The sequence below is a fragment of the Hyperoodon ampullatus genome (genome assembly GCF_949752795.1).
Source record: "Hyperoodon ampullatus genome assembly, chromosome: 10".
In the NCBI taxonomy this organism is placed as follows: Eukaryota; Metazoa; Chordata; class Mammalia; order Artiodactyla; family Ziphiidae; genus Hyperoodon; species Hyperoodon ampullatus.
The window spans coordinates 44,137,784-44,154,698 of NC_136923.1; the positions used below are offsets into that span (position 1 = coordinate 44,137,784).

Below are 16,915 nucleotides of genomic sequence, written 5' to 3' on the forward strand. Positions count from 1 at the left end.
GTCCTTGTACTCGCTCAGGCAATTGCTTGAGGACCTGGGACAACCTGCCATCTTGCTCTGAGTCAGTCACATCCTTGTGTGTCACTCACAGGGTTTTCCTTGGTAATACAAGTCCTGCTGAACCTAGCTCATGGGTTGGGGCTATCTCTGAGCATTAGGTCACTCCTTGCCCCTGACTTGCTCACTGGGCTGCTCTCTATTGGCAGTTACAATTGTGTGTAAGCAACCATCCCAGAAGCACTTTGTGTTGGTCAACAGCAGCCTGGCCCCAATACACTGGTACCTCTCATGTCCATTGGCAGAAGCACAGAGCACCTGATCAGGCTATAGAATCTGTTCCCCTAAGTCTGACTTAGCAGAACCATTTGGGGCATTCTGTCCTAATCCCAGAGGCCACCTCATAATGAAGGGGTCTTCATTTTTATCCAATGGAAGGGTGGAGGCAGTGGGAAATGTTTTGATGACTCCTCTAGCTCCTATAGGATATCAAGCACTAGAATTCCTATAAAATGGGCACATCCTTCAACCATACTACCAAATGCTGCAAAGATGTTTGCCTGTGTAGTACTTTAAAAGTGATTGCTGTCTATTTGGGAGCCTGCTTTTTAGCAGTCTTAGAATACTGACTACCATCAAAGATTATTTTGTATTCTATATCAGGGTTGATATAGAACTCTAATATACTCTGTTTCCTCATCCACTTTCACCTGTGCATTCTGGGTTTGGAACTTATCTCTTTACTGCTATAAGTCACCCAGCCTGTGAGGACTTTCAACCCATCATCTTTGCCTTCCTTTTCCTAAAGTTGTCAGACCTTATTCCCTGCAGATATATGGTCTAGAATCTGAGTGATCAAAGCTTTACTAACAGCTTTTCCACCACAGAGTAGCATCTCTTCCTGGAATGGAGAACTCCTCCCTGCCTTGTCCCCATCAGACTGCCACAGTGCTCCTACACACATGATGAAGGTCTGCTTGCCACCTTACTCCTGACAGTTTCTTTATTGGTTAGTCTCTTGGTTCTCTTGTGAACTAGTTGGAATTGGTGACTAAAGCACTGATGCTCCTGACAGCTTATGGGGGAGTCTGTTAGTATGATGTTTGTTTAATTAAACATGTCTGAAGGCCCCTTCAAGTCAGAGCAGGCCAGTAAATCCTTAATATTCCAGAAGGCCTCATCTATTCAAACACTGTCCAGGTCTCCAAGCCCACAACTATCTTCTCTTCTTTGAAGCTCTTTGCCTGCTTAATTTCGTACACCAGCACCAGCAGTTCCTTTCCCCTCAGGGTGATTTTTTCCCCAAGAAATAAGTTTTTATCCCTTTCCTCAGGTCACCACAGTAACTAGTAGAGAACACCAGGCATGCTGAATGTGAATGTCGGGTGGCTGATTCTGCCTGTTTCTGTCACACTGTCTGTGTGCTCAGCCCTGATTTGTGTACCTGCAACTTCTATGTAGTTGACACTCCTGAGCCTTTAGAAATTGTCAGAATTGCCAATGTTAACTCTGAATGCTGAGGGTCTACATTTTGTATTAATGGATGTTGAACTTGAAGCTCATATAGGGAGTATCCAAGCTCACAGAGTGAGTGGCAAGCCTGGATTTTGCTTTTGGCTCCTGTCAGTAGAATCCAGGAGACCTGGCAGGCCATCAGGAATCCAGAGCTGTGAGGTGGGGGACAAAACAGATGTGTGACCCAGGGCTCCAGAAGGCTTCCTTGCCTAGTGCAATGCTTGTCAAACTTGGCATACCAGAATGACCTGGAGAGCCTGTCGAAACAGATTGCTGAGCCCCACCAGAGTTTCTGCCTCATTAAGTCTGGAATGGGAACGGGGAATTTACATTTTTAACATGTTCCCAAGGGATGGTGATGCAGCAAGTGGCCAGGTACACAGGACAGAGGAAGTTTTGCTCAGAGGGTTCCCCTGCTTGAGCCCATACGGTTGCCTTTGGTCGTTTCAGGCTGTGGTGTATGCTTGTCAGAAGTCTTTATCAGAGTCAGGAATACAGGTTGTTAGAGGTGTGTGTTTGACATTGTGGAGTCAGGAGCGAAGACAAGTGCAAAGCAGAAGAAAGCAGGAACTTTTTGGCAGGTTTCTAACCTTAGCTTTCTTTGTTCTCAGTGCCTTTCCGGCAGTTCTGATGGGACAATTCGCCTTTGGTCCCTTGGCCAGCAGAGATGTATAGCAACGTACCGAGTGCATGATGAAGGTGTTTGGGCTCTACAGGTCAATGACACCTTCACACATGTGTACTCTGGAGGAAGGGACAGGAAGATTTATTGTACAGACCTAAGAAACCCTGACATTCGGTTGCTAATTTGTGAAGAAAAAGCACCAGTTCTCAAGGTATGTCATACGTTTTAGTTTTATGATTAAGATTGTTACATGTGCTAGCCAAATACAGCAAAATCAATATTAAAACACAAGTCAACTGTGAGGTTGTAAAGATACTTGTTAGTCACCCATAGAAGAAATGGCGACTTCAAGGATACATCAGGGATGGATGGCTCTCGCACTGGCGAATCCTAGTGAGCTGGCCCCAAAGTGCTCCTGAGCTCTCCTGGCTCTCCTAACCTTTCCTTAGAGGAGGAATATGAGGAGTTCAGGTATCTGAGAGTGGACAGCAAAGCAGAAATTTGTCCACTGCCTCAAGAGGAGGATGTGGAATAGTGCTCCTGAAGAAGAGCGGAAGCTGGTTCATATTCCAAACCATCACGGCCTCAAAATAGTCCTGGGTGGTGGGTAAAAGGGTACTTGAGAAGCCATCCATATTGACACCTGCTAAAAGTGAAGTCTAGAAAATGGCCAGTCATCATTGACAAGATGTTCAGTCTCACCGATGTTCACAGAATTGCACATTAAGACAACGGTGAGGAGATTTCCAGGTTTAAAATGGAGGCGTAAAGGCAGCACTCCCCCCCACCCCTTCTCAGAAATCATCTGAAAACAACAAGGAAAGCAGGAAACAGAACTGTAAATACCCATCGTCTTCGAAACTAAGTGACATCTGAAACCACAGTATAGGAGGAAGGACTGAAAAAGGGAATAGAGGTCAAATGAGACACTTGAGAGGATGCCTATGGTCTAAGAGCTCACATAATACTGGCCAGTTACAGTTCTTTAAAACAGATGGCACAGCCTAATGGACAAAAGCAATAATCCTTTAGAGAAGCAAGAGAGTGGAGGCTAAAATACAGACACAGCATGTGTGCAGGAAGCATACTGATGGGGAGAGTCACGTGTGGAGGAGAAACTGTGCTGCGAGTCCCGCAGCTGCCAGGATCTCTTGGCTGTGGAGAAAAAGACTAGAAGTGTTTAGCACAGGCATAACCATGTTGTAAGGAGCATCACTTTGAACTGAAGAGGATTCCTACTTGCTAGTGGTTCAGCCCTGTCCCCAGGTCTAAAAACCTGCAATTTCCTGGTGCAGAAAGAATAGTGGGCAAATGTAGAGTCATTCCATTTGCATGATGTATACATGGGTATATGTGTATTTTTATATGTATGGTATTTTAAAAATAGAGGAGGACACAGTAAACTGTTCACAAAGTACAGTTGTACTCCTTAAGCAAGTGGTGGGGGGGTACATTATGTGGGTACTTTTCCTTTTGCTGTGTTGTTAGAATGGTTGTTTTGGTTTTTGCTACAAACATTTTCCAAGAAAAAAACGTATTTCCTTGTTACTAAGAACATGAAGACAAAACACAGGAGTGACAAAACCAGAAAGTTATGGTAAGTCATCCTTTTGACTGTACCCATCTAGAACCCTTAAATTAACCACACTTAAAACTTTAAGCCACTGTTTTTGGTAAGTAGTCACCCCTATTACACTTTTATAGGGCTACGAATTCCTTTAGCAAAGAGACTCATTCTTCTGTGCATCCCTAGCTTTTAACACACGCTGTGGTATCATCAGCACACAGATGTTGAATGAAGGAGTTGATATTTAATAGTGTATAGCTGGTCCTGGCAGTTCAGAAGAGTCAACATTCCACAAAGCAATATTTTTGTGCTTTATTTCAGATGGAGCTTGACAGGTCAGCTGATCCCCCTCCTGCAATCTGGGTTGCAACAACGAAGTCTACAGTAAACAAATGGGTAAGTGAGCCACTGTATATTTGGCAAACGTTTATAAACATGTAGTTTGTTATCACGGACCTCCCAGGTACCAGTAGCAAATGCTCAGTATGAGCCTGACTCTCAGCATGCTTTTGGACAGTGACAAAAATCTGAAAGCCCCTATGAATGCAGGTGCGATCCTAAGGATTGTACAAAAATTAAGGTCATAGTCAAAATGCAGCTTCTGACTTCTTTGTCAGGAGCCAAGGTACACATTTGATGTGCTTAGAATAAGCACTGTTCCCTGATAAAACTAGTAAAGTACAGCTTTAAAGTAGTACAGCTTCTGAACTCATGAAGCTGTATTTGAAAAGAGGCAGCCCAAGTACCAACACAGCAGGGAAACTCTAGGATTCTATTTTTCTAAACGTAAGAGAAAGCAGAAAGTTGTTTTTTCAAATTCATTTCCTTTTTCTTTATAGCATGAAGAACAGGTATAGAAATAAAGAGTAAGCAGAGAGAAGTCACAAAAGTATTATTAGTTCTTAAGTCTTAATTAAAGAAGATTTAAGTTTTCTTGCTTACCAGACTGCTTGTGGATAACAAAAGAGAAAGTGTTTGCATTTATTCCTGTTTATATGTAGATCAAGTGGTCTTTCTCTGTACTTGTAAAAAAAATGTTATATAACTTGTTTAAATTTCATTGTGCCAATTTGAGATCAACATAGCTTTACCTGGAAGAGTGCCTAGTCTTCTCTCCAAAAAGACAACATTCCCTTCTTAATTTTTGTTTTGTATTTTTTTAATCATGGTAGGTAATTGTATTTTGTGACTAAGTATTTTTTGGTTGATGTTGTTATTGTCGGTTTTTCTCATTTGTTCTTTGTTGTTGTTTTTTTTTGTTCTTTGTTTTTCTTGCCACTTTAAACTAATTGGCATAAAATGATTAAATAATGAATTTTGTTCCTTTAGACATTGAAAGGAATTCATAATTTTAGAGCCTCTGGAGATTATGACAATGACTGTACAAATCCTATAACACCCCTTTGTACACAACCCGACCAGGTTATTAAAGGTAAGTAAGGATATTGGAAAGTATTGTCTGTTTTACTGAAGTTAATTATACTTACTAAGAAATTGACAAAAATAAAGGAGATGACCTTCCTTTAAATGTAATCCTGATGTCAACAAAAGACTAATAGTATATTGGTTTGTTTTTAATAGAAGAAAAATATTTTTTAAGTGCTTTTTAGTGACTTTAAAAATTGAGCTTTCTTGAGTTAATCGTTTTGCCCAACATTAGAATAATCATGGTCTTGGTAAAGCCGGCAACCACTTTGTAAAAGATACAAGATTTAATGTTGTCTTTTGGCACAAGCCAGAATGGTCAGACCTGGCCCCTGAATTCTGCATGCTAAAACTGCGAGTGACAGCTCTGACTTCAAGGGGATTAGAGTATTGAATGGTGTGTTTATCTATAGTTAGATGTCCATGCTGTGACCTTTAGGATAGAATGTCCATTCAGGAGAAGGAAGATAGGAAACAAGAGTTAATGAGAGATAGGACTAATTCAGAGATTTCCTGTCATCATGTGGACTTTTCCTAGTGGGTAAAAAAAATATTAAGGGGTTTGCTCTTAATAATTTTCCACTAGTAGACCCTTGAAGTGAATGGAGAGTCTTTTAATCTGTTATTAAAATCAGACAGTTTTTCTTTGGTTAGCCTTAAATTGCCTTAGATATAACTATATGGTCTTCTGATTTACCTTCTCCTTTCTGGGGGCTAGTATGATTTACATTCTGTTACAATACATGCCAGTTAACATTATTGCTGTACTGTGAATTTAAATGTAGGATTGTTTTCCTAATTGTGTGGATTTTTTTCCTTTAGGGGGTGCTAGTATTATTCAGTGTCACATTCTTAATGATAAGAGACATATATTAACCAAAGATACCAATAATAATGTGGCATATTGGGATGTATTAAAGGTAAGTATCTTTTTGTAATTAAATATAGGTTATTGGATTATGTATCCCTTTATTTTTTATTATAGTCTGTGTGTGTATATCTGTTATATGTGTGTGTGTATAAAATAACCAAGATAATTATTATATAAATAAAGATTTAATTGCAGCCTTATCTCGGGGTGGATATATATATATTCTTATGTGAATATTAGATAAGGCCATAGTTTATCTTTTTAAGTACCCAGAATTTGAATGAAACCGTTTTCTCTGTTTAGTGTATTACAAACTGTGTTGTGCTGCCTTCCCTTAAAATGAAAACATCAGAGTCCCTCGTCCTTGAAACTGTTGACATTTTGGTGGGGGGGGCGGGGGCGGGGTAGGATCTGTCCTGTGCATTGTAGGATGTTTAGGAGCATCCCTTAGCCTCTACCCAGAAGATGCCAGTAACCACCTTCATCCCTATCCCCCACTTCAGTTATAACAACCAAAAATGTCTCTAGATATTGCCAAATGTTTAGGGGGAGGAAGGAAGAAGAAGGATGCAAAATCACCCTGGGTTGAGAACCACTGGAGTACACAAGATAAGTTTGGCCATTTCTTAGGATTTATAGCCATCACTGTGAGCAGCAGTTACTACTTTGGGTCATGTTACAGTGACTCCTTGGATAATTGAGATGTATTAAGCTGTTCAACCACATTATAAATAGCACTGAAGAATTTATAGACAGATTAAAAAGTTTGCTTTTAGAATCCTGACAAATGTCCCTTCTTAGTGTTGTTGTTATATTTGTTCAAAAAATATTTCTGGGGCTTCCCTGGTGGCACAGTGGTTGAGAGTCCGCCTGCCGATGCAGGGGACACAGGTTCGTGCCCCGGTCTGGGAAGATCCCACATGCCACGGAGCCGCTAGGCCCATGAGCCCTGGCCGCTGAGCCTGCGCGTCCGGAGCCTGTGCTCCGCAACGGGAGAGACCACAACAGTGAGAGGCCCGCATACCGCAAAAAAATAAATAAATAAAATAAAATTTCTGGAATGAATGAATACTGTGTGCAAAGAGCTGTGCTGAGGGTCACAAATGATGAAAATTTTTATTTCATGATCCCTTCTGGTAGGAGGGACAACAGAGCACAAGATAGCTTATGGACAAGGGTGATTACTTACAACTGGAGAAATCAGGAGAACCTCACAGTGGAGAAATCATTTGAACAGGGCCTTAAAGGATTCCAGCAGGTGGATTATGGGAGGGCATTTTAGGAAGAGGGAGTGAATGACAAAGGCACAGAAGAGGAAGGTAACCAAAACATACTTATTCAGGACCAGGTGAACAGTTTTGTATAGCTGGAGACCAGAGTAAGTATAAGAGTAGTAGGGGTGTGTAAGGATGAAAGATGAGATTCACATCATTTACCAAAAAGTCGTGAATTTCAGGCTCCAGACCTGCCCTTTCTTTGGTACTTCCTAAAGATTCTTAATCGTAGATGATTTTAGAGCAGGAAAACTCTATGTTCAGAGCAGTAGCAGTATGTATAATGGGAAAGAAGCTGGAAGTCAGGAAGTCAGTTGTCTTAAGCATAATGACTTGGGAATCTAAAGAAAGAGATGGATGACTTTTGACCACTCTGAAGCCTTGGAGAGATCTTGGCCAGGCCAAAGACATCAGATCTCATTGTCCTCCAGGCCTTCCACCCTCTCCTGGAGTCCCCCAATAAGATGGTTTGATCCAAAAATAAAAGAAGAGACAGATGTTGGGTATATTTTAAAGGAAGAATTGAAAAGATCTGGTATTTTGGTTAGGTTCCTGGTTATAAGGAACAGAGGTTCACTTAAGTTAACTTCTGGATCCAAAGAATAAACACATTTCTTTCTCGGAAAAGGGGACTGTCTCTGAATGGAAACCTTGGCCTGACTAACACATTCCCCCACTGTGGCGCAGCTCTGTGGGAAATCACATTACAGAACAGTTGCTTGGTGAACATGGCTTCAGAACAAGAGACCTCAGTTGAGTGGAAAATTAAATGGCAGTAGGCTCCAAAAATTCCGATTGGTTTTTTTCCTACAGTAGAGATGTGCTTGTCAGGGGACCAGAAACTCACGTTTGTTTCAGAGAGGGGTTCTGTGAAGACAGAGAGGATCCAGAGTAGCCCTAAGGACCTCATCAGTAGGAATTTGGCTGCTTCACCACTAATGTGGCCCCAGCTCTGCCCTGTGGCTAGGCTTTACCTCATGCTGTGCAGCATCTGATGTTCTCCAGAATATCTAACAAAGTCAAATCGAGCCAGTTCCCCTTTGATTTTCTGCCTGTGAGTCTGATGTCCTCTCTTGGTCTAATTAGCTGAAGTCTGAGTAGAGTCCTGCTGTCTGAATGGGAGGTAGTTCTACTTAGATGGGGTGCTCAGCTGGCATGCACCATCATTGGCATTTTTGTGTCCCTGGCAGCTTCCCATATCCAGACACTAGACCTTGAGGTTTTAAGATCAAGTGATCAGGCCAAATAGACATGGCATTATACAGAAATATGGAAGTCAGGAGTATTTAGGACCATAGGCTCAGAGTTAGAGCTGCATTCTGACCTTGGCTGTGCCAGCTACTAGCCAAGTGATCTCCAGAATATGCTTACCTTTGTCTTTATTCCTAAAATCTGGATGGTCCATATTTCTTGGTAATGTTAAGGGGGTGTTTGAGAAGTATTTACTGTAGTGACTGACACATAATAGTTAGGAGGCTGTTGTACTAATACAGGCTAAATATCGGATATTCCTCTGGAGTGGGGTGGGAACAAGGGGAAAAAAACAGAATGATTAGAAAGATATTTAGGCCTATAGATAAGAGTGATGCTAGAATAAAAGGGAGTATGAAGAAAAGGAAGGAGCAGAGATTAGTCCTAGGTTCCGGGATTAGTTTGGTGAGTGGAAGTGATATAGGGAACATAAGAGGAGAAAGCATTGTTGGGTGAAAGGGACATGCTGAGAAAGACAACAGATTTGAATTTATGTGAGATATCTGGGTAGAGGTGTTTGCTGGGCAGAGAGCTATACAACCTAATGCACGCATGAAAGAACTGGGCTGGAGAAATTGGTTCAGCCGTCTTCAGCTGTGGATTATAATTGGAGCCATGAGAAAGGTCAGAGTTTCTAAGGGATACATCTATACTGAAAATAGAAGAAACCAAGTCACCTCCCTTTCAATAATTTTTAGAAAAAGAGGAAGCCACAAAGGTGTGTAATAAAAAGGGGTAAGAAAACGAAGAGCTCAAGGACTAATTAAGCGTTTCAGAAAGGAGCTTGTGGTTAGCTGCATTGGCCTGCTGAGAGTTTGTGTGAGACCGTGGAATGGAACGTGCACATGGATCTAGCCAATAAAGAGGATGGTGTTTCTAGGGAGACCTAAGGGCAAAAGCCAGATAGAGTGGGTTGAATAGTGTTTGGGAGGTGAAGAAACAGAATTTGAAGGGAGACAATCTTAGATGAAATTTGACTTTGGTGAGATGGGCAGGAAAGGCAGTAGCTGGAGAAGATTTAGGCATGAGAACGTCAAGGGAAGGTTTTGTTTTGGTGTTTAGGCATTTTTAAGATGGGAGAAATTTGATCGTGGTTCACTGTTCATGGGGAGAAGCCCGTAGAGACATGAGAAGGTAAATGATGGTACAAGGTCCCCAAGAAGCAAGAGGTGAGGGGATCCAGAGCACAGCAAGGAGGGACACCTTTTTCCTTGCACCAAGGAAGAACAGTAGCAGAAAGTTAAGGGGATTCTGTCAAGGCTTCTCTGTTTTTGAGAAGTAGAGGTCAGAGTCATGTTCTGGGGGTAGTGAAGGAGGTGGTGGCAGCAAGGTCAGGGGTATGAGGAGAGTAGAGATTTGACAAAGATGTTGTGGAGAACTGACTTTGGAAACAAGTTCCAGGTAGCATTAATGACTGTGTATTTATAGTGGGAATACTGTCAAGGATTTGAGAGGCCATCTTGTCCTGTGTGTTGTCCATGTGGATGTTCATATTGTCCAGGATGCAAGCACGATCTCAAGATGGGTTTTAAGACATTAAGCCAGGCTCAGGTTGCCATTGAATGAGGGAGATGAGGGAGAGTAAGCACAGAGGTTGCTAGATGGCTGTGAGGAAAAGGGGTACGGTTTACTGCAGCTAAATGATACGGGCTCAAAGAAATAGGAGTTTTTACATAGTGATGGTGGAATGATGGTCTCTGTATGCCATTAGAGAGTTATGGGATGTAGGAGATGCAGAGTCACCCTTTGAGAAGACAGCTGATGTGATGGGACCCTCAGGAAAGAGCCAGTTTGCTGTTAGGAAGAATAGGTAGAGGGAACATTCTGTGATATTGTTCAGGATTGAGATGAACTGTGATTGGAAATGCTCCATGGCACGAGGGGAAGTTCAGGACATACTTTTGGGGAGCATAGATACTTAGGGAATGAATAAGAAAGATTGTAATGGTCAAGAAAGAGAAACTTAAAATTGCTGCCTGTATTATAGCAGTTGTCTGAAGGTATTGATAGCTTCACAGTTCTCTTAAAGTGCTTAGAAACTGTTATTTGTTCCTTGAAGATTTTTTTTGCTTCATTTGACATTGCTTCCTGATAAGTGTGGTGGTATACTATATCAATATGAGCAAACTTAGGTTACAGTTTCCCAAAAAAGAACAGTTTGTGGTTTTTCAATTTAAAATTTTAATAGGACGTAGTTACTTAATGGTAAATGCTTTAAGATAAAAATATTTGACCGTGTTCTTTTTGGAATGTATTTAAGACTCCATTATATTTAGGCAAATGTGTAAAATTTTTAGTAGCTAAGTCAGAATCAAATCAGTTGACCACTTAACATTGATAATTATCATACTTTATTTTTGATGTATAGGCATGTAAAGTTGAAGATCTGGGCAAAGTGGATTTTGAAGATGAAATTAAGAAAAGATTTAAGATGGTATATGTACCAAATTGGTTCTCAGTAGACTTAAAAACAGGGGTAAGTTAGCAATTGATATTTGTGTGATTTGGGATAGTTGAAAATTCCTAATATAGCTCAAAATTAAGTATTATTAGTTATAGAGTCCTGTGTTTTTATGTATGAAAGGAAAAAATTTTATGCAGTTTAAATGCCTTTTCATATCCCAGTATATTAAATTGTAGTTGCATTGAATCATGCAGAAACACATTTTGGTTCTGAATCTGTGGCTTAGCACTTTAGTTAAATAGTACAAATAAGTAATGGTTTAGAGACTTATTTGGAGAATGTATTCACATGGAATGTCACTAACAATTTTTTTCTTTTGACAGATGTTGACAATTACTTTGGATGAGAGTGACTGTTTTGCTGCTTGGGTTTCTGCAAAAGATGCAGGCTTTAGCAGCCCTGACGGGTCAGATCCAAAACGTGAGTTTAAGTGTCCTTCTTTCCCTTTCTCTTTCCAAAAGAGAAGGTGGATCTGTGCTATTTTTTTATGTGCTCATCTTCTTTTTTTAAACAATATTTGGGTTTTTTTAAAATCATTTTTCAAGAAATCTGTATATTCTCTCACATGAAAATGGGAAATACTATTCATTTTAAGTGTTTTGGGGATCTTGATTTTTCTCACAATCTATGGCTTAGCTTTAACAATTAAACATGCAGCACACTCTCTACCCTTAAACCATTCGGGAAGTCTGTTAGGTTAGGAAAGTGAATCTAGGAAACAGTTTTTCCCCCCCAACTAAAAAAAAAAATTTATTGAAGTATAATTGACATATAATGTATTAGTTTCAGATGTACAATATAATGATTCAATATTTGTATATATTGTAAAATAATCACCACAATAAGTCTAGTTAACATCCATCACCATACACAGAAAATTTTTTTTTCTTAATGAGAACTTTTAAGATCTACTCTCTTAGCAACTTTCAAATATGCAATACAGTATTAGTAACTACAGTTGCCATGCTGTCTATTACATCCCCATGACTTATTTATTTTATAACTGGAAGGTTGTACCTTTTGACCCCCTTCACCCATTTTGCCCATTCCATTACTCCCCACATCTGGCAACCACCAATCTGTTCTCTGTATCTGTGAGCTTTGTTTTTTGGCTTTTTTGTTTTTAGATTCCACATATAAGTGGTACTTGTCTTTCTGTGTCTGACATATTTCACTTAACCATAATGCCTTCATGGTTCATCCTTGTTGTCGCAAATGGCAAGATTTCATTCTTTTTTATGACTGAATAATATTTCTGTGTGTGTGTGTGTGTGTGTGTGTGTGTGTGTGTATCACATTTTCTTTACGCATTCAGCCATCAGTGGACAATGAGGTTGTTTCTGATATCTTGGCTATTGTAAATAGTGCTGCAGTGAACATGGGGGTGCATATATCTTTTTGAATGAGTGGTTTCCTTTTCTTTGGATAAATAGTCAGAAGTGGAATTACTAGATATGATAGTTTTATTTTTGAGGAACTGCCATACCGTTGTCCACAGTGGCTTCACCAATTTACATTCCCATCAGTAGTGCACAAGGATTCCTATTTCTCCACATACTCTCAAACATTTGTTATTTGTGGTCTTTTTGATAATAGCCATTCTGACAGGTGTGAGGTGATATCTCATTGTGGTTTTGATTTGCATTTCCCTGGTGATTAATGATGTTGAGCATCTTTTCATGTACCTGTTGACTGTCTGTGTGTCTTCTTTGGAAAAATGTCTATTCAGATCTTCTGCCCATTTTTTAATCAGATTGTTCAGTTTTTTTGCTATTGAGTTGTATGAATTTTTTATATATTTTGGATATTAACCCCTTTCAGATACATGATTTGCAAATATTTTCTCCCATTCACTAGGTTGCCTTTTCATTTTGTTGATGATTTCCTTTGCTCTGCAGAAGCTTTTTAGTTTGATGTAGTCCCACTTGTTTATTTTTGCCTTCATTGCCCTTGCTTTTGGTGTAAGATCCAAAAAAACATTGCCAAGACCATTGTCAGCGAGCTTACTGCCTGTATTTTCTTCTAGGAGTTTTATGGTTTCAGGTCTTACATGAAGTCTTTAATCCATATTGAGTTAATTCTTGTGTATGGTGAGAAGAGACTCATCTATTTTGTTGATTATATTTTTGATCAGTATTCTCCTAAGAATGTAGCATGTAGAAATACCTGATATATATAAATATAGTGTACTTGGCTTTGTATGGAAATAGCCCTTTAAAGACTACAGTTGCTGCTTTTGTTTGTTCATTTTTAAAGAATGGCTGTATCTGAACAGCCAAATAGAATATGTGTTTGCTCCATATTATCACAGCTTTAAACATTCTAAGATAAAATTCTAATAGACTTCGTGAAATCTCTAAATCTCGCTTTTAAACATCCTTGGCATTGGGTTAAGAATGTAACATCAGAGTTTGTGGAAACTTTTAATTTTTACTTCTTTCCCTCTGTTTTTAGGTTAAAGCTAATGATTCTCTTTTCCATTTCTTTTCTTTTTTATATTAACTCTTTTGCAGTGAACTTAGGAGGACTTTTACTCCAGGCCCTCCTAGAATATTGGCCTAGGACACATGTGAATCCAATAGATGAAGAAGAAAATGAAGTAAACCATGGTTCGTATTTTTATATCAGGATAATTGATTTAAAAATTACTCAGAAGTTAAGGATACTTAGATTGTGTGTTATCCTGAGAATGTTTTCTTTAAAAAATTATTTTAAGCATTTGCTAAAGTGTGACATAATAAATATATGTGATGTGCCCAATTTACTGCCCTCCCTTCCACATCCTAGAGAACATCCATCCAGTCTTAACTGAGATTCCAAGAGAGCTTTTAATCAATGAGATTCTGTACACAAGATATATAGAATAAACCCTGTGTATTCAAATGACCTTTGTCCTTAAACGTAGGCAGCTTAGCAGGGTTATTCCAAAGATATTTCTTAGGGTATCCGTAGACATGCTGGATTTACCTCCAGTGCTCGCTAATTAACATCAGAAAGCCAGGTTTGTCCTTGTGTAGTCAAACTTCACGTTGGCTTGAAATGTAGATATTACCTAGTCTGATGATCTACCTGATCTTGGCTCAGAAAATCAAATCCCAACTCAGAAGTGTCAGGGTAAGTGAATGAGTATGTGTAAAGAATTAATGTCATTGAGGGCATTGAAAAGCTTTGTGTGCCACAGGCAGTGGCAGTAACTTTCTCTGGGAAGCAGAGGAGAATTTGGCTCAATTTCATTAAAGAAAGGGGGAAAAAAACCTTAAAATTTCACAACTCATATGTAACCTTGAGTCCCACCCACTGAGGACTTATCTGCTGAAGACTGCCCACTTACGGTGGTCACCAGTGACGAGGACCTCCTGCCAGAGACTTTGTTCTGGCTGACTGATTCATCCAGAATGATTTTTGGAGTTTAAATCTGTTTTGCGAGGCTGACATACCTCTCTCTCTGAAAGCCAGTCTCCTGATGTCCCTGTCATAGAGAGGGCACTGACCCCACCCATGATGTCATTTCTTTTGTCACCTGGCCCACTTCATTCCCCTTTAGAATTGTACAGTGGGCTGTGAGCCAGAGAAATTCAGTGGAAATTTCTCTTCACAGAGGGTTGAGCAAGCTAGGTTCTGGTATGGGCTCTGCCATTTATCAGCCATGTAGCTATGGGCATGTCATTTCCTGCTCTTGGCTTGTCTTTCTCCATCTGTAACATAACAGGGTGCCCTCAGAGGCCCAAGTAGCAATAATAAATATTAAGTAATGAAAAAACAGTGGTACAGGGACTTCCCTGGTGGTCCAGTGGTTAAGACTTTGCCTTCCAATGCAGGAGTTGCGGGTTCGATCCCTGGTCGGGGACCTAAAATCCCACATGCCTCGCAGCCAAAAAACCAAAACATAAAACAGAAGCAATATTGTAACAAATTCAATAAAGACTTTAAAAAAATCAAAAAAATCTTTAAAAACAAAACAAAAAAACAGTGGCACAGAGTAGGGGTGGTGTGATGAATTGGGGGATTGGGATTGACATATATTCGCTAATATGTATAAAATAGATGACTAATAAGAACCTGCTGTATAAAAATAAAATAGGGCTTCCCTGGTGGCGCAGTGGTTGAGAGTCCGCCTGCCGATGCAGGGGACGCGGGTTCGTGCCCCGGTCCGGGAGGATGCCACATGCCGCGGAGTGGCTGGGCCTGTGAGCCATGGCCGCTGAGCTGCGCGTCCGGAGCCTGTGCTCCGCAACGGGAGAGGCCACAACAGTGAGAGGCCCGCGTACCGCAAAAAAAATAAAAAAAAATAAAAAAAAATTAAAAAAAATTAAAAAAAAAACCAAAAACAAAACAGTGGCACAATCAGCACCTCTTGGATCCAGGCTTTGGTTGGGGAATAAAGAAAAAGTCACAGGAAACCCCAAATCATCCTTAAAATCAAACTGGCATAGTAAAGGCAGGGCAGGACCCAGCCAGAGCTCAGGACACTGCACACTCTACGTGTCTGGTAATCTGCTACACCTGCACCATGCTCAGTGGATACTCAAGAGCTGCTTAGATTATACTTGGGGAGCAGCTCGAGTATTCTGAGGCCTGTATTGTGTTGCAGGTGGGGGTAATAAAGATAAATGGGCGTGGACCCTGCCCTTCAGGGACTGGCATTCTGGTTAGGCAAAGGGCCGCTTATATCAGCATTATAAGATCAGAGAGTAGGTGCTGTGAGAGAGGTTCTGAGAGTGCTGTAAGGTTGCAGAGGGCAAGACTGCTTCCAGATTCATCAGGGAAGTGTTTATGCACAAGCTGGCACTTGAGTGGGGGTCGACGGCACTCCGTTCAAAAGATTACAAAGAAAGCAGAGTGAAATGAAGTCTGCAGAGAGCAGTAAAAATGAGATTATGACCTCTTTGAGGTTTTGTTTTTCACTAATACCTCTGCCATTAGTTGTGGCTACCGTTAACCATAAACTTTTTTCTGACAGAAATTTTTCTGAGCTCGGCATTTTACCGGCCCCATCCCATCCCCGCAACAAAAAAAGAGCAGATCATCATTTATAAAGAGGCTGTCCTGTACTTACCTGTGGCTGAAATAGACGGTTATGTTTTTGTTGCAAATCTCAGACATTAATCTCTTCTGTTAAAATCCTCTAAAATGTAGTCATTTCTCATGAGGTACATCCCAAGTTGCCATATTTCTTATTTTCAAGAATTTAACTTTGTTTTTTTACCTTTATTTTTGTCTCTGACTGATGTACAGGATTTTGACTTAAAAAATCTTGCAGTGGTTGGGCTCTGTGGAAACGAAATGTTTAGAGTCTGTGTTTTTAGCACTAACTCTGGATCCTGACACCATCTGTACCTTTTTCTAGTAAATGGGGAGCAGGAGAACCGAGTACAAAAGGGAAATGGCTATTTCCAGGTGCCCCCACACACTCCTGTGATCTTTGGTGAAGCTGGAGGTCGCACCTTGTTCAGGTATGGGTAAGAAGGGCTAAGAAGGCATCCTGTTTGCCAAGAAGTATTCATTCAAGCACATGTTTATTTTTAACTTGTAGGGGTGTCAGGGGTTTGGAAGCTTCTTCATCTCCATGACATAGTTAAGTGTCTGGTGCTATTAGACCCCATTCTAATTGCGAGCTGAGCCTCTAGTGTTCAAATGAGGTTGATACCTCGCCTTGAGGCAGCAGCTTAGTGGTTTCTGCAGGAAACCATCACCAGAAGTCCCTGCCCACAGGACAGCATCAGAGTAGATAACTTCCCTCAGGCTGGGCCAGGGGAGATGGACTGGGCTGCTCTTGGGAACTGTTGTGCCCAACAGTGGCCCGACCTGAGGCGTGAGGCTGTCCTTCATGAGGCCCTGCACGCAAGAGCTAGACTGGCTTCATCTCCAAGTTGCCAGCCAAGGCCCAGGGAGAGTCATGGGGGAAAGCCTACTAGAGTCTTCTGTA

The 16,915-nt window shown here is 40.6% G+C and overlaps 1 protein-coding gene across 6 annotated transcripts in view; it reads left to right on the forward strand.

Moving 5' to 3' along the window:
- Window positions 1-16,915, forward strand: part of WDR48 (WD repeat domain 48) — a gene marked incomplete at both ends in the record, with an annotated part of 44,460 nt that overhangs the window by 22,274 nt on the left and 5,271 nt on the right. For 5 of the 6 annotated variants that reach the window (XM_079713734.1, XM_079713735.1, XM_079713736.1 and 2 more), the window contains 8 exons: window positions 2,124-2,348; window positions 4,026-4,100; window positions 5,034-5,136; window positions 5,952-6,049; window positions 10,894-11,001; window positions 11,313-11,409; window positions 13,503-13,598; window positions 16,337-16,442. In XM_079713734.1, the coding sequence (XP_079569860.1) occupies window positions 2,124-2,348; window positions 4,026-4,100; window positions 5,034-5,136; window positions 5,952-6,049; window positions 10,894-11,001; window positions 11,313-11,409; window positions 13,503-13,598; window positions 16,337-16,442 (908 nt within the window). The remainder of the gene's footprint in view (window positions 1-2,123; window positions 2,349-4,025; window positions 4,101-5,033; window positions 5,137-5,951; window positions 6,050-10,893; window positions 11,002-11,312; window positions 11,410-13,502; window positions 13,599-16,336; window positions 16,443-16,915) is intronic. The other variant, XM_079713737.1, reaches the window with a different exon arrangement.